The sequence below is a fragment of the Ursus maritimus genome, unplaced genomic scaffold (genome assembly GCF_017311325.1).
Source record: "Ursus maritimus isolate PB19 unplaced genomic scaffold, ASM1731132v1 scaffold_17, whole genome shotgun sequence".
NCBI classification, from domain to species: domain Eukaryota; kingdom Metazoa; phylum Chordata; class Mammalia; order Carnivora; family Ursidae; genus Ursus; species Ursus maritimus.
The window spans coordinates 40,315,271-40,331,954 of record NW_024424119.1 but is presented as its reverse complement, the minus strand read 5'-3'; the positions used below and the strand labels follow the sequence as shown (position 1 = coordinate 40,331,954).

Below are 16,684 nucleotides of genomic sequence, written 5' to 3'. Positions count from 1 at the left end.
TGGCGCGCGGGGCACTGTGGGACGCAGTGTGGGCAACGTGGGGCGGGACGGAAGCCTCTTTGGGTCAGACTGTGGCGACGCGGGAAGTCCGGACGCCTTAGCGGCCTTAAGGAGAGGCTTGAGACGGAGGCGCGGGCCGCGGCGCCGGCGGCAATGGCGGAGAGGCCCGAGGACCTAAACCTGCCTAATGCTGTCATCACCAGGATCATCAAGGAGGCGGTGAGCAGCTCTGGCCGGCGGATGGGCCAGGGGCGGACGGGCGGACGCGCGGGCAGCGGGAGAAGCAGGTCTTGGGCCAGCAGCTTTACTCACCCACGCTTTTTTCACAGCTCCCGGACGGTGTCAACATCTCCAAGGAGGCTCGCAGCGCCATCTCCCGCGCCGCTAGCGTCTTCGTGCTGTACGCCACTTCCTGGTGAGGCGGACTGAGCTAGCCAGAGCTTGGCTGGGGCGGGGGCGTCAGGGAGCCAGCCGCAAAGAAACCCCTTGACCTGGAGTCCACAAACCCCAACAATTGTGCTCTATCTCAGTGCGGGGAAGGTTCACAGCCCTCATCCAGTTCTTGCAAGGTCTGAAGCAAAATAAAACAACAAAACTACCCTTTCGTACAGGGAAGGGAGGGACTCAACATGTCACAAAAATCCATGCATCTATGACCTAGGCTTTTCCATAGCACCGCTGGTGCCCCTTTTCACCCCTTACTTGGCAAGAGGGAGTCTGAAAGCCACCTGACGGCCTTTAATCTTTTTCTTTCAGTGCCAACAACTTCGCAATGAAAGGGAAACGCAAGACCCTGAATGCCAGTGATGTGCTCTCGGCCATGGAAGAGATGGAGTTCCAGCGGTTCGTTACCCCGTTGAAAGAAGCTCTGGAAGGTAATGACCCTTTCTTTTGTTCAGCCAAGTAGAAGATGTTCGTCCTTTGTGACCTGCTCACCTGGCCCTGAGTCTTCTCAGCTTGGGTCCCTGTAAGAACAGGAAGTAAGTATTGGATTTGACTCAGAATCGGTTCGGTTGGCACCATCTCAGATCTGATTTGTGATGCTGAGCAGGTTATTTTTCCTTCTCTGCCCCAGCCTTTAGGGGAGTTAGCTGCTGTGGTCTGTTTGGTTCAGCTCTGCCTCCTAACCCCCTCCTTCCTCCTTACAGCATATAGGAGAGAGCAGAAAGGCAAAAAGGAAGCTTCCGAGCAAAAGAAGAAGGACAAAGACAAAAAAACAGATGCAGAAGAGCAAGACAAGAGCAGGGATGAGGACAACGATGAAGATGAGGAAAGGCTGGAAGAAGAAGAACAGAATGAAGAGGAGGAAGTGGACAACTAATGGGATGGGAAGACTGTGGCACCTTGGAAGGTACCACCCTGAAATGTGGTACGTTTGTGAGAGGCTTTTCTCTGCTGGGGAGAGTAGTCTTAGCCAGAAGAGCCTGAGAAGATCAAAATAAAAACTGACGAAATTATCAAAATCAGCGCTTCCGTCAGAGCGTCAGAGTAGCAGAATCCCATTTTGCCAGATCAGTCTGAAGGTAATGACTTTTGGCAAGCGGGATTCTGAGTGGCTAATTTGATTAGTCAATTTGATCTCTTTTGTTTACTTATATGTATGCTTAGGCGGTTTTTAATCGCCAGTTCCCTTCCCACCCATCCCTCCAAAAAAGTAATAATGACTTCCATGCTGCCTGCTGTGTTCCAGATCACAGAGGTAGTCAAAGCTCAGGAAAAATTGGGGCTTTGAGCATGGTCAGCCTGTTTTGATTGTACAGGATTTGGCAATACTAGCTTATTAAAGTGGTCAGAATGTGTTTAGCTTTAGGAAACTACTAAAAGTTTACGGGAAAGGAATGAAATCTCTTGTCTCTTCACTTGACAGTAACATTAATTGAATTTTGATTCCTCCAGACCCACTTGGCTTGGAGCTCCTCTATCTTGCCTGGTAGGCATTGGGGTGGCTGCGCTCTGGGCACATATGCTTTTAAATCAGCAGTGTAGAATGGAATTAGTCAAGCGAGTGTACCAATATCTCACTCTTACTGGGGAAAAATAAAGATGGTTTAGTCTTAGATGCACCTCACTGCCTACCACTGTATGGCTTTAGGATTTTTGGTCACCTCCTGGGAGGTATAAAATTCCAGGCTTTCGCTTCCTATAGTCCATTTCCCAGGCTTGTGACTTTCGTTTTTCATTCTCCCAATTCATGACAAGTTCCAAACTTTATTTCTTCTAGGCATAGCTTTCTCCCTTTGTGTTTCTCCTTTCCTGTCTCTCTTCTGCCTCTCCTCTGTTCCAGATTCCCACTTTCTCTCTCCATCCTTTTCTCACATCTGCCAACCTAGGAACTTTGATAACGTGCTTCATGTCCCAAAGTGCAGAAATCTGATGGTGCTCAGGAATCTAATACCCACCGCAAAAAACCATCCCCTTTAACTGCTTCTGAAGTAACTCTGTTGATCGTTCTTCTTAGTTTTTTTTTTTTTCCTCTTGATATTTGGTGCTCCAAGCACTTTTTTGTTTGTCTCTAAGTTGAGCGCTTGGAGGTTGACAGGTAGTCAAATGTTTGTAGTTTGACACTGTTAATTTGTTAAATGAATGCAGTCAAAAGTTTGTTGACAAATGAGTGAAGAATGTTGAGAAAAATTATGCTTTGTACAAATAAAGAACATTCTTGTTAAAAGTGATGACTCCTGTTTCATCCTGCTTGTTTATAGTAGGCTTTTGGGGAGGACTCACTGACCGTCCCTGTATATTTAGTTTTTGGAATGTGGACTGGGCCAAATCTTTGTAAATATGGGATCCTGCGTTGCCTTGGATGACCAGCAGATGCTGCTCTTCAGCCACAGCGAGAGCTTTCCATGGCTGCCTGGCACCCTCTGTGTTACTAGTTGCTCAGTGGCTCAACATTTTTTGAGTCCCTGCTGTGTCTGATACTGTTCTAAATACTTGCAAGTATGAACTCTGGAATCCTATCAGGGAGAACAACCTTTACCTCCATCATGTCGACCACAATGCTCTATTACCTCTAATCCACATAACTTTTTCAAATCATGAATTTGTAAATAACATTTCATAAAGTTGCAACCCCAGTAATCATTAGATCTGGTGGCTTTTTCCTTCTCCACATCAGAAACATCCATTCTTAATTCCCACGAGCACCACTCAGCTAAGCTCTCAAGTCCCATCTGGACTCCTGTGGCTTCCTTTGAGCTGTTTCCTGCCACATCTCTGCTTGCCCCAGCTTCCCCTGTGTACTGCTTGCCAAGTAGATATTCCTGGAACATTGCTATGTTCTAGTCCCTCGCTGCTTCCCATGAAATCTGTACTTACCTTGGTATGCACAACCTGCTTGAGAAGGGCTTGCCTTACCTACTCCAGTCTGTTTCTACTTCATTGTAAGTCCCCAGTCAGTGAATCCCCAAAGAACTCCCTCCATATGGCGCTAGGTCTTCCCAAACTTTGACTACCTAAGAAAACCATGTTTCCTGAGAGTGGGAAGTATGACTTAAAACTACAGAATTTAAGAGGTGCCTGGCTGGTTCAGTTGGTAGAACCTGTGAGTCTTGCCTCAAGGTGGTAAGTTTGAGCCCCATGCTGGGTGTAGAGACTACTTTTAAAAAAAAAAAAAAAAAAAAACCTGGGAAGAATCTGAAGTTACCAACCAGTTTTTTCTAAGCACCTTTACCATTCCTGTAATGGTATCTGAAGTTTGAAGATTGCTTACTAGGTCAAGGCAAGAATCTCATGTAAGCCACAGCCCTTCAAGCCTAGAGATTCTGATCTGGATTTGGAGGGTGGGAAGGTTACCATTTTAACCCATGCAAAATTACATTTTCAGGAGCATCTGGCTGGTTCAGTCCGCAAAGCGTGCAACTCTTGATCTCGGGGTTATAAGTTTTGAGTCCCACATTGGGTGTAGAGATTACTTAACAACAACAAAAAAAATTACTGGGGCACCTGGGTGGTTCAGTTGGTGAAGCAGCCGACTTCGGCTCAGGTCATGATCACAGTGTCCTGGGATCCAGCCCTGTGTGGGGTTCCCCACTCAGTGGGGAGTCTGCTTCTCCCTCTGCCCCTCCCCCGCTTGTGCACATGCACTCTGTCTCTCAAATAAAATCTTTTTTAGAAAATTACTTTCACAGCCTAATCCTATTTTTGCTGATGAGAGATTGAGGCTCATCAGAGAGAAGTGACTTGCTCAAGATCTTCCCACTAACTTATGAAAGCTAGGATCCTATTCTAGTGACCCATGGCCTTGCTTCTATTTCTTTTTTTTTTTTTCTTTAATGAACTTTTTACTTTGGAACAGTTTTAGTTTTCAGAAAAGTTGCAGAGTGCAGAGAGTTCCCATGTAATCCCCCAGCTTTCCCTCATGTTGACGTCTTACGTAACCATGGTACAGTCCTCAAAACTGAGGGAAAAAAGTACCAAATACCAAACTATTTGTATTTCACCAGTTTTTCTGCTAATGCTCTTTTTTTGTTCCAGTAGCCATTCCAAAATACTGCATTGCACTCAGTGCACCAATTTTATCTTTTTTATTTTAAAATCAGTGGTTTTGTGTGTGTGTGTGTGTTTTAAGATTTTATTTATTTGAGGGGCGCCTGGGTGGCACAGTGGTTAAGCGTCTGCCTTCGGCTCAGGGCGTGATCCCGGCGTTGTGGGATCGAGCCCCACATCAGGCTCCTCTGCTATGAGCCTGCTTCTTCCTCTCCCACTCCCCCTGCTTGTGTTCCCTCTCTCGCTGGCTGTCTCTATCTCTGTCGAATAAATAAATAAAATCTTAAAAAAAAAAAAAAGATTTTATTTATTTGAGGGTGCGAGCAAGCGAGCAGGGGGAGGGGCAGAGGGAGAGGAAAAGAGAGATTCTTCAGCAGACTCCCTGCTGAATGTGGAGCCTGATGCCAACCCTGAGATCATGACCTGAGCTGAAACCAAGAGGCAGCTGCCCAACCGACTGAGTCACCCAAGCACCCCCAATTTTATCTTTTAATTGAGACGAAATTCACAGAACATAAAATTAACCATCTTTAAATGACCAATTCAGGGCATTTAGCACATTCACAATGTTGTACAACCACTACTTCTATCTAGTTCCAAAATGTTTTCATCACCCCAAAATAAAACCCTGTGCCTGTCAAGCACTTATTCCCCATGCTTCCCTCCCTCCAGCCCCTGGCAACCACTCCTCTCTATTTTTATGCACTTCACAGCATTTAGCATAATGCCATATACTACCTGGGAAGCACTCACAATAGTTCAGTAGGTTTTGGGGGTTTTGCGGGTTGGTTGGTTTTGTTTTTTTGTGTTTTGTTTTTTTTTTAACTTTTTATTAAAGAATAACATAGAGGCGCCTGGGTGGCTCAGTCATTAAGTGTCTGCCTTCGGCTCAGGGTGTGATCCCGGCATTCTGGGATCGAGCCCTGCATCAGTCTCCTCCGCTGGGAGCCTGCTTCTTCCTCTCCCACTCCCCCTGCTTGTGTTCCCTCTCTTGGTGCTTGTCTCTCTCTCTCTGGCAAATAAATAAATAAAATCTTTAAAAATAAAAAATAAAAATAATAAAGTATAACATACTAAATGGTGCAGATAAATGTAGAGCTTGATGAACTTGCACAAACATCCATGTAACTCACACTCAGATCAGTAAACAGCAGGACCAACCTCCTAATAAGCCCCTATGGTCTCCCTTCCAGGCACTTCCTATCTTCCCCAATGGTAACCTCTATCCTGATTTCCAACAACACAAGTGAATTTTGCCTGCTTTGTATTTCATATAAATGAAATCATACAATATGTATTCTACTGTCTGGCTCCTTTTGCTCAACATAATGTTTAAGATTTTTTCATATTGTTGCATTCACAATACTTTTTGTGAATAAGACTGAAAGATTAAGGTAAAATTATTTTCAAAAACTTAGGGTAGGGTAGAGAATGGAAACAGATCTTTCCGCCAAGAATAAGAGAGACATGTGAAAAATAGATTACACCAAACAGCAGCATTCTTAAATTTTTCACTCTTTTTGGGCTCTTTGAGGTAGATGGTCCTAATTATGCTTAGTTACCAATAAACTCAGAGGTGTCATGGAAGAAATGAGCAGGGAATCTAAACTATGAGTTGAAGGAACCTGACTAGCAGGCATTGCAGAAAAGTCCAGTGTGATATGGGGCAAATTATTTAATCTCCCTGGAGATTGTCTTCACGCAGTCTGTAAAATGAGGATAGTAACATAGCTGTCAACAAAATTAGATAAGTGAAGGCAAAATGCATGGTACTGTCCCTGACTCTTAAATGCACAAAAAATGACTTCATTTCCACCATCTCCCTTATTCCACAGATCAGAACTCTAGTAGCTGGAAATTACGCAGGTCGTATTTCCCTAGCATTAAGCCTCTCTGCCTCTTTAACTTGGAACATAAAGAGGTATAAAACAGGTTTGGAGTACCGACCTCGAGATATAAAGAGGCCAGCCCACTGGCCTCTTCAGCAAGTCAAAGTCAGCTCTTCCCTAATCCCTGATGCATCTTTATAAAGGCATTCCTTTGCTAGGGTACTGATCTCCACCCCTACTTCACCCACCCAATTCTACTAGCTCACCCAAGCCCCGTAAGCCTCACCAGTTCCCTCCCGTCCCTGCACGTACTCTGCCCAAACCCCGCACAGACCCTCAGGCAAATCTCACACTGTACCCATCCTAGGTGTACCTAGTCAAATCTCGCAGTGTTCCTGCCCCTGTCAGACTTAGAGCTTTTCCGGAGTGCCCGCGTCTTTCACATCACATCTCTCAATCCACGCCACAGAGCAGGCCCTGAGTAATTACTCTGGAATTAATTTTCTCTGAAAACCTGGAAGGCAGCCTGGTGCTGAACTCAACAGCTTTAAAATATTCAGTCTGCAAAAATGGACTTAGCTGTTGTGTTAGGCTTAAGGTGTTGTTTTAATGTCCTTGACAGCCAATTATTCTTTAACAATTAACCAGCGCCAAGTATGCGCTAGGCTGGGAAGAGGAGGACAGTAGAGAGAACCTCAGGGCTGTAACCGCCTCTGATCCCTACTTGCAGGGACCCCGCCCGCACCGCCCCTACGCCCCTACGCCCCTACGTGGGCTAGGGTGCGCCTTCCGCCACCCGAGCTCTGGCCCCCTAAGGGGGCGGGGCGCGGACCCGCCAGCCCTTCCGCACACCCGATTGGCCAGGCCTCGAGGTGCGTGGGCGGAGCCGCGGCCGGAGTTGACCAGCCCGCAGGCAAAGTGCCCTGCAGGGGGCGTGGCCTGCACGCTGATGGGGGCGGGCTGCAAGGGGGGAGCTGCTTCCGGGTGAGCCGCCCCGCCCCCACGTGGGTCCCGAGAGACTAGAACGCGCTACGGCGGTGGCGGGAGCGGCAGCTGGGAGCCCTTGAGGAAGCAGGTGAGTGGGGGCCGGACTCGGGGAGATGGCGGACTTGGAGGTGGGGGCTGTCCCCAGGCCCCAGTGTGCCGTACGCCTGAAGGGCTGGCGGTGCAACCGGGCACAGAGTCCTTGTGGAGCCCTTGTTTGGACTCAGGTTGCCCTGCTGCAGCCGGGGTTGGGGTCCCCGCGTGGCTGTACCCTTGCGGGGTCGGCCCCGGGCTCTGCCTCTCCTCTCTGGGGTCCACTCCCTTGGAGACGCCTAGGGCATTCTCCATTAGTACAGAGCCCAAAGTGCCTCGAAGGGTGAGGGAGGGAAGTGGAGGCAGTAACAGTTGATTTGTGCTAGACTTAGACAAAAGTCACATCCATTTGCCCATTAAGTCTACAATAGCCCCTTGAGGTCGGTTCAGGTCGCCATTTACCAGGTGCAGAAACTGAGATCACGCAGCTGGAAAGTGACAGAATGAGGATTTGAACCCACGTCTGCAGACTCCAAAACCTATGCGTTTAACCATCAGGCTGCCAACTGCTGCCGAGTCCAGAGTCAACGTTCTATCTCCTTACCCCCGACTCCCTCCACCCAGACTTCTCCGCAAGCCCACCCCTGCTGTTAAGTGCAGCTTTGAAATCTTTACTTAAAGTATCAAGGTGGGCACTGAGAACTGGACTGCTGAAGACCTGGATTCTAGCCCCAGATCTACCGCGGACCCCTTGCCTGATCTCGGGCCAGTGTCTGTCTCTGAGCTCAGTTTCACCATCACTTCAGTGACATAATCAACAAGCCTTAAGGATCCTCTTAGCCAAGATGTTCTAGGAGTCTGTGGAACTGGCAGATACTCCCTATAGCTCCAGATGGCTAAACCCAGAAGAGGTTGGGCTCTTCAAAACCCTAGGTCAAGGCCTGGCTCTCATGCTTCTCTTTAATCCCTGTATCTAGCACTGGGGCAGGCTCAGGGTAGATATTCAGGAAATGCTGGTTGAATAAACAGGCAGTTAGTTGGTCCCTTTTCAGAACTGCCTGACAGTTGCTATCCTGGGCTTTTCTGGGGCTTTGGATTTCTCAGCCCTGGCCACCTTCTACCTTAGCTGGCGCTCCTGACTGCCTCCTCCCCAGCTAGCAGCAGGGACCTGCCAGAGCTGGCAGCAGCTCCCAACCATCTGTGCCAAGAGCACAGCCTCTGAAATCCTCAGCAGAGCACAACATGGTTGAAGGTGGGGGTGGGGGTGGGGGGTGGCTCAGGCCTTGCAGTTCCTTCTAAACCTCCTCCCCACGATGGCAGCTCTTAGGGCCCAACTTAGTTACTCCCAGATTAGGGAAGTTGCCTTCTAAGGAAGAAGATACCTTCATAATCAGTCTGCAAAACTGCGTCTTCCATGAAGCCATGCTTGACTCCTGGAGACGCAGTCCCCTCCCATAGGTAGCATCTAGCGCCCCCCCCCCTTCTGCTGCAGCATCTGTGTGGTGATCACTTCTCCTCACCACAGAAGCTGCTGGAAGGCAGGGACCCCACCTGAGATATCTTGGAAGACCCTGCGGCCACGCAGGTTTGAGTGAAAGTTCTCCCTTCTGGGTGTGGTGCGGAAGGCACAGCTGTGTGGACTGGGGTGGGGGTGGGGGTGGGGGGGCTACTTCGAGCTCACTTCTCCTAATGGTGATAAAAGTAGCTACACGTTCACTGGGCTGCTACCTGGTGCCAGGCACGTACCTCCTGACTGTCTCTAATCTCGTCTCTGCAGCTTTGCAAGATTGATAGTATCACTCCCATTTTACAGATTATGAAATAAAGACTGAAAGGCCAGCAGCCTTGCCCAAAGTCACACACAGAGCAGACGTGGGACTGTGTGACCCTGAAACAAGGTTCTTTCCGCACCACCCCGTCCTGCCTTCCAGCTAAGCTAACCTGTTCTCATGTGGGTGAGCGTAGGTGCTGGGTCCCGTGGTGACTGGCTGCTGTCTTCAGTGAGGTGTCACAGGATTTAAGCTGTGGCTTGGAAGCTCCCTTGATTCGGAAGAAGTGCCCTCCCAAGTGTGTGGAAATCTCCCAGTCTTGAGGGACTTTTTGCAAAGCAAAACCTTGGCCTGGATTTGGCTCTGCAAACAGGCGACTCTGGCTCGGGGGCCATTTTTCTTTTCCACAGATATCTGTGAAGTTTCTGTTGTAACAGAATGACCATGTGTGGTTGAGGTGACAGGGCACTGGGCTAGAAGGCAGGGGACTCGTGGTCAAGGCCAGCTCTGCACCTGACTCACTGCTCAATGTCAGACAAGTCCTGTCATCTCTCTGCACCTCCTTTTCCACTTCAGAATGTAAGAGGTGAACAGAATTGGTGATTTTCAACGTTTTAAAATTTTTCTCAGCATTGACACTTGTATCTCAAAGCAGATCTCTCCCTAACCCTAAAATTAAACAGATGCAAGTAGACGTGCCCTAGTCAAGCCTCCTTTTCACACTTTCACCCTCTCCCTTGCCCCTCCCCCACCCTGCCCCCCTACCCCCCATGGTAAAATTCAGGCTGCAGAGCTCCTAGGCAGCCCTGCTCTGCTGCTTCTGATAAGCAGAAGCATGTGCTCGCCCAGACTTCTATAACAGATGGGGAGTTGAGGCCAGTAGAATGCAGCTTTGGATTCCAGAAGCCAGGGTCCTGCTACAAAGGTTGTTCTCTGGGAGGTGAATCAGAAGCGTGTTCAAAATCCGACTTGACTCTCCAGAACGACATTGAGCAAGTCACTTAACCTCTCAGAGCCTCCGTTTCCTTATCACTGAAAGTTGGAACAGTCCCTGCAGTGAAATGAGTTGTATATAAAAGTACCTAGTCCCGTACCCAGCAAATAACATACGCTCAGTCTATTTTTCTCTTGTCTGTCCGCCATCTCTCCCAGCCACAAGCAGATAGTATAGGCAGCGAGATGCTTGCTGAATCTTTTGTTCAGCAGGACTGTGGGGTATGGTGGATAAAACCCTATACTCATTGTCTACAACAGACTCAAATTCTGGCTCATTTACTAACCAACTGTGTGGTCTTGGGCAAAGGACTTAACCTCTCTGAGCTGAGCTAACCCCTAGCAGACCTGACAGCCAATCTTGCACAAAATGGGCACTCAGGACTTTCTATCTGCCGAATGACTGATTGCTCATCTGGGGGTTGGGACATCTTTGGGGAGGCCTGACTTGCCTCTGTGTCAGATGATGTGGCCAGCCTGGGGATGTGATAGTAGGGTGGGTCCCTGTGTGGCTCCTGATAACCCCAACCCTGCCAAGGAAGAGGAATGGATAAACATGGGCCCCTGAGCTGGTTGGGAGGGAGCTAAAGGAACCCGAGAGACTGGAGAGAAAGGCATTATCAGTGTGCTAGGGGACCCCCATTCCCCATTCCCATCCTGGGAGGCGACATGTCAGGCTTATAGGCCTGCTGTTTAGCCTCTTAACTAAGTGTAACCTTGAATAAGTCCTTGCCTTGAGGTCCCATTCATACCAGCAGACATCGGTGGCTCCTTTCTCCCCCCTACTTAGCTGCTGGGTATCCCCAGGCACCTCCAGAAGCTCAGCTCCCAACCAACCCTCTTCCTGCCTTGTCCCTGTCTCCATTGCCCTCTGGGTCACACAAGCTCAGAGCATCCGCCCCAAGAGACTGCCTCTTGGCTGCCTACAATGGCCCTTCCCTTTCCTCCCCTCCCCACTCCCCCCTGGGGTGCCTGTGCTCCTCTGCTTGGTCAGCTCTGCTCTGCCTGCAAGAATTATCTTCCTGAAGCCAGGCTCTGAGCCGGCCAATCCTCCGCCCCCTCCTCATCTTCCCTGTCCTCAGTCTGGCCTCCTCTTGTCCCCTCCCTGGTACACACATCCTCCGTTGCCTCCCCAGTCCTCATGACAGCCCACGGCCATTCCTCCTTCCCCACCTTTGCCCCTTGCTTCCCTTCCTGAGGGAACATTCTCCCCTTTCCCTCTGCCAAGCTGAACCCACTCATCCCGGAAAACCCAGCTGAAGCCCACATCTTCTTCCAGCAAGCTTCTTCCCACCTCCAGATTCGCCTTGGAGCTCATGGTTCCCTTCAGGCAGCTCCTGTTGGAGACGCACTCCATCAGCCCTACCCGCGCAGACCGCAGTGTCGCCTCGGGGAGAAGTCCCGGGTGTGGGTGCCCGGCAGGGCCTGGCACGCAGTAGGTGCTCAAGAAACGTGTGCACGCCCCAGCCTCCTTCTGTCTGACATCACTTATTTGGCATTTAGGGCATGTTGTCTTGTACTTCATGTAGTTAAATATTTACCCTGTGGCAGAAAACTGGGGGTGGGGGGCGGGTGCAGAAATGAGCTCACTGTGGACCCTGCCCTGCAGAAGCTCCGTCTCCCGGAATGAAATGAAATAGATCCACAAAGAGCTGTTATGTAAGAGAGATTATGATCTGGGCAAGAGAAGCTTCAGCGGGAGAGGGAAGCCGGGCCGCGGGTAGGATTGGGGGTAAGGAGGTAAAGGTAAAGGAAGCAGGATGAGCAAATCAGAAAGCGGCCAAGTGTGGCTGGTGCTTGGGGAGCAGCGGGAGGGGCTCGGGCTGGAAAAGAGCTTCGGAGGCCCCCCCTGCAGGGGTCTGTCAGTCTCTCTGTCAGGCACGTGCCATTTAATTCTCTTAGCGTGTGTACCAAGGCCTTAACAGTGCTTTTCTCTAGAGGTGGAATTACAGGCGATTTTTCTCTTTCTGCTTATCTAAAATTTCTGCCAAGCACGTGCACATTTTTCATGGAATAAACAAAGTTTAAATGTTGGCTAGAGGGGCGCCTGGGTGGCTCAGTCAGTGAAGCGTCTGCCTTCGGCTCAGGTCATGATCCCAGGGTCCTGGGATCGAGCCCCACATCGGGCGCTCTGCTCAGCGGGGAGCCTGCTTCTCCCTCTCCCACTCCCCCAGCTTATGTTCCCTCCTTCGCTGTCTCTCTTTCTTTCTCTGTCAAATAAATAAAATCTTAAAAATGTTGTCTAGGTCAGTGCTTCTCATACTAATTTCCAATCCATCACAGATTGATTTTTTTGATAAAATACAAAAAAAAAATTAAATTGTAACGAATTGCTGGAGAAATGTCATTTTAGAAAAAGAGAGAGACCATAGAAAATACAAGCCGAAATCTTAGATTATTCTATTCCGATAGCTAGGAAAGTTCCCAGGGGACCTACTTCCCTTCCTCTACTTAACCTTGTCTTAGACCAGCAGGGATTGGTGAGCCGCGCTATGGGGGAGCACTGGCCAGAGAGCAGGGGAGGCAGGAATCGGAAAGAGCATGGGGGTACGGGACCATCCCTTGGGGACAGGGACTGTGTCTCACTGCCTCCTATTGCTAACCGCCCCCCACCAGAGCTGAGCGCGCAGCCGAAGCCCCACGAGCCTGCGGTCCCCACCAGCTGGCTGCCACGTTGCCGCCGTGCCCACCATGCAGCCCCAGTCGGTTCTGCACAGCGGCTACTTCCACCCGCTGCTTCGCGCCTGGCAGGCAGCCGCCACGCCCCTCAGTGCCTCCAACCTCATCTACCCCATCTTCGTCACGTGAGTCCCCAGGAATGGTCCAGGCCTCTGATCTGCTGGGGGCGGGGTATGTGTGTGAGTGTGTGTGTGTGTGTGTGTGTGAAAGAGAGAGTGGGTTCAGGACAACAGTCTTAGGATCCAAACAAACCTTGAAAAGAACTCAGTCTTCCCATTTGGAAAATAAGAATAATAACCCTGGCCCGCCATCCTGAGCTTTTGTGATAAGACAGAAGCTGAGAAGGCGTTTGTTCTGTAGATTGTCAAGAGCTATGTACATGTAAGAGGTGGCAGTCATGATTATTCATATTAGCAGGGGCTGACATTTATTGAGCACTTACTGTGTACCGGGTACTATGCTAAGCAGCGCACATGCATTATGAGGAAAGAATGGATAGTGTCCCCTAGAGTGTCCTCTCAACGGGGGCAGGGATTTGTGTCTGTTTTGTTCACTTTGTATCTCCAGAGAGTAAATAGTACCTGGCACGTTATAAGCGCTCAACATTCGTTGAATGAATGAACGAGGCCACCCATATACGGATGAAGGGCATGAGGCTCAAAGACATGGTACAACTTGGCCAAGGTCACCCAGCCCGGAAGTGGCTGGGATTGCAGGCAAGGGCCTTCTGACTTCAGAATCCCAAGTTCGCAAATAATGAATCAGGGAACATTACATCAAAAACTAAGGATATACTGTATGGTGACTAACATTACATCATAAAAAATTATTATAAAAAAAAATAATCCCGGGGCGCCTGGGTGGCACAGCGGTTAAGCACCTGCCTTCGGCTCAGGGCATGATCCCGGCATTCTGGGATCGAGCCCCACATCAGGCTCTTCAGCTATGAGCCTGCTTCTTCCTCTCCCGCTCCCCCTGCTTGTGTTCCCTCTCTCGCTGGCTGTCTCTATCTCTGTCAAATAAATAAATAAAATCTTAAAAAAAAAAAAAAAAGAATCCCAAGTTCGTAGCCACTTGACTCCTTTGTATGATTAGTGTTCTTCTAGTCCTGTTCCTTCGGTTGTCACTGTCAGTCTTGTTGTTCCTATTATTTCAGGCCCTGGGCTTGGCCAGGCAGGGAACCAGACAGAACCCCAACCTCCTCCCTCCATCCCCACTTCCATACTCCTTCCCATCTCCCCAACCGTCCCTCCCAGTCACTCCCTCACCACTGGCCCTTCCCACAGCTACCAGTCCATAGCCCACCCACCCCCACCTCCACTCTTGCAGGGACGTTCCTGATGACGTACAGCCCATCGACAGCCTCCCAGGAGTGGCCAGGTAGGAGATGTGGTGGGGAGGGCCAGAGGAGGATGGAGGGAGAGACTTCCCAGCTGGAGGGGCCAGGAAGCAGACCCCGGAGGTAGAAGATCTGGAGAAACCCACTTTAGCTCAGTAGGTTTTCTCAGGGCCAAAGTTGTTCCAGAATAGAAGAGGCAGCCTCAGAAAGGAATAAGCTACCCATTCATCACCGGAGACATCATAGCAGAGTCTGTTGCAAAGGAGAGCTGAACTGCAAATGGGAGTTCAGTAAGAACCTTGGAGGGGCCTTCTGCAGCCAAGTTCCATAGCTCTGCTTCTGGGGGCCTCGGTTTTCCCATCTGTTTGGTGGGTGCATTCCCACCCCTCCTTGTACTGTGGGGCTTGAGCCCTCCTGGTGCCGTGTGCAACTTGGCTCTTAACAGAGGGGTGGAAGGGACCCTTGCCTGCCACCTGCCTCATTTCAGCCCCTCTGCGCCCCCCCGCCCCCGCCCCGGCCAATGCAGGTATGGCGTGAACCGGCTGGAAGAGATGCTGAAGCCCCTGGTGGAAGAGGGCCTGCGCTGTGTCCTGGTCTTTGGAGTCCCCAGCAGAGTCCCCAAGGTGGAGAATCGGAAGCAGAGTTCGAGGGGAGGACAAGGGAGGGTCGGGAGAGGGTGAGCTGAGCTCCCACACGGACTGTGCCCTCATTACGGCCTTGAGCTGGCCCTGGGGCATGGGCGAGGGGACATGGCCCCCGCCTGATGACAGCACCTGCATAGGGACAGGAAGCTAAGTAGGGCCATGACCCCCTGACTGGGCAGGTCAAGTGCCCTATGCAAAATGGGGACAGTCCCTACTGCTACCTCATGTAGGGAGCTATGCTCTGTGAGGTCTGGCCATCCTGCCTCTCGAGGGCCTCACGTAGCAGACGTACCTCTTTGTCCTCCCCCTGCCACTAGGATGAGCGGGGTTCTGCAGCCGACTCCGAGGACTCCCCGGCTATCGAGGCCATCCGCCTGCTGCGCAAGACCTTCCCCAGCCTCCTGGTGGCCTGTGATGTCTGCTTGTGCCCCTACACCTCTCATGGTCACTGTGGTGAGCTCCCTCCCTCCGCCAGCCCTGCTGCCGCCTGCACTCCTAGTTCTCCTTCAGGTGGGATGGGCCAGGGACCAAGGTGCTCCCCCAAACCCAACTGTCTGTCCTGCAGGGCTCCTGAGCAAGAATGGGGCATTCCAGGCTGAGGAGAGCCGCCAGCGGCTGGCAGAAGTGGCCCTGGCCTATGCCAAGGCAGGTGAGTGAGCCACCGGCAGGGGTGAGCAGCTCCGGGTCAGGGAGGTGGCAGAGTGGCTAGGAGGGTCCCAGAGTTCTGAAGGCCACCCTCTGCCCCTCAGGATGTCAGGTGGTAGCCCCATCGGACATGATGGATGGACGTGTGGAAGCCATCAAGGAGGCTCTGATGGCCCATGGACTTGGCAACAGGGTAGGGGGTGGAGTGTGGCGGGGAGGGGGTGGGGTGTGGGAAGGTAAGGAGAAAGCCTGGACCAGCCCTGCCCCCTATCTGCTGAGAATCACGGAAGTGAAAACAGCCCTGACAGATCCGCCTCCACCTCCGCACCTCACATGGGGAAATCAAGGCCCAGAGCTTTAATGGGACTAGACCGCAGGCATTCTGCTTCCCAGCCTACATCCTTCCTCTCCCTGTCACTTTACCCCAGGACATGTGAAAAGGGCTGCCCGAACCTTGACCCCTGTTGTCTCCCTGTAGGTATCAGTGATGAGCTATAGCGCCAAATTCGCATCCTGTTTCTACGGACCTTTCCGGTGAGTGGGGATTGGCAGGAGTCTACTTTCAAACCCCTGACCCATTGGCCCAAAGCTGGAGCCCCCCCTGATGCCTCTGCTTCCCAGGGATGCAGCTCAGTCCAGCCCAGCTTTCGGAGACCGCCGCTGCTACCAGCTGCCGCCCGGAGCACGAGGCCTGGCCCTGCGAGCCGTGGTGAGTGACCGGAGCTCAAGGCCACCGGCCAGTCCCCCTCCCAGCTTGCCTCCTGGGCACTCCCCACACAGTATTTCATCGCTTAGGCCCGGGACGTACGGGAAGGAGCCGACATGCTCATGGTGAAGCCAGGAATGCCCTACCTGGACATCGTGCGGGAGGTGAAGGACAAGGTGAGCAGGCAGAGCAGAGACAAGCAGGGAGCCAGGGAGGTGAGAGTTTGTCCGCAGACTCTGGGATCTCAGACTCAGAGACTGCAGACTCTGAGTTCAGAGCGACCTGCCCCTGAGCAGGAATCCTGCCCCGTGTCTCCGCCCCCGGGCTGGCCGGAGCCTTTGAGCCACTGTGCTTTCACAGTTCAAGAGTGGGCCGGGCTGGGGCGCCTGGGGGGCTCAGTCGGTGGAGCGTCCGACTCTTGGTTTTGGCTCAGGTCATGGTCTAGGGGTCATGGGATTGAGCGTTGGGCTCCACGCTCAGCGGGGAGTCTGCTTGGGATTCTCTCTCTCCCCTTTCCTCTGCTCCTGCCCACCCCTCTCTAAAATACATAAATCTTTAAAAAAAAAAAAAAAAAA

The 16,684-nt window shown here is 51.2% G+C and overlaps 2 protein-coding genes and 1 long non-coding RNA gene across 5 annotated transcripts in view; 2 read left to right on the top strand and 1 right to left on the bottom strand.

Annotated features, from left to right (window-relative positions):
* Positions 1-5: 5 nt before the first annotated feature.
* POLE3 (DNA polymerase epsilon 3, accessory subunit) lies at positions 6-2,672 on the top strand. The gene is made up of 4 exons (XM_008707994.2): positions 6-219; positions 330-415; positions 757-875; positions 1,149-2,672. Exons 1-4 carry the CDS (start codon positions 154-156, stop codon positions 1,319-1,321), a joined length of 444 nt encoding a protein of 147 aa, XP_008706216.1. The 5' UTR covers positions 6-153; the 3' UTR covers positions 1,322-2,672.
* LOC121103087 lies at positions 724-11,692 on the bottom strand. Its single transcript, XR_005835231.1, has 2 exons — positions 11,391-11,692; positions 724-965 (listed from the first exon to the last, which is right to left on the bottom strand). It is a non-coding gene; the product is annotated as an uncharacterized LOC121103087 (long non-coding RNA).
* ALAD (aminolevulinate dehydratase) overlaps positions 7,264-16,684 on the top strand; it is an 11,985-nt gene continuing 2,564 nt past the window's right edge. Inside the window, exons 1-10 of one of the 3 annotated variants that reach the window (XM_040631753.1) lie at positions 7,264-7,392; positions 12,713-12,900; positions 14,105-14,155; positions 14,641-14,737; positions 15,076-15,211; positions 15,324-15,407; positions 15,508-15,596; positions 15,882-15,937; positions 16,025-16,112; positions 16,199-16,285. In XM_040631753.1, the coding sequence (XP_040487687.1) occupies positions 12,788-12,900; positions 14,105-14,155; positions 14,641-14,737; positions 15,076-15,211; positions 15,324-15,407; positions 15,508-15,596; positions 15,882-15,937; positions 16,025-16,112; positions 16,199-16,285 (801 nt within the window). In that variant the 5' untranslated portion in view covers positions 7,264-7,392; positions 12,713-12,787. Of the gene's footprint in view, positions 7,393-12,712; positions 12,901-14,104; positions 14,156-14,283; positions 14,405-14,640; positions 14,738-15,075; positions 15,212-15,323; positions 15,408-15,507; positions 15,597-15,881; positions 15,938-16,024; positions 16,113-16,198; positions 16,286-16,684 lie in introns of those variants that run through there. The other 2 variants (XM_040631754.1, XM_040631755.1) reach the window with 2 other exon arrangements.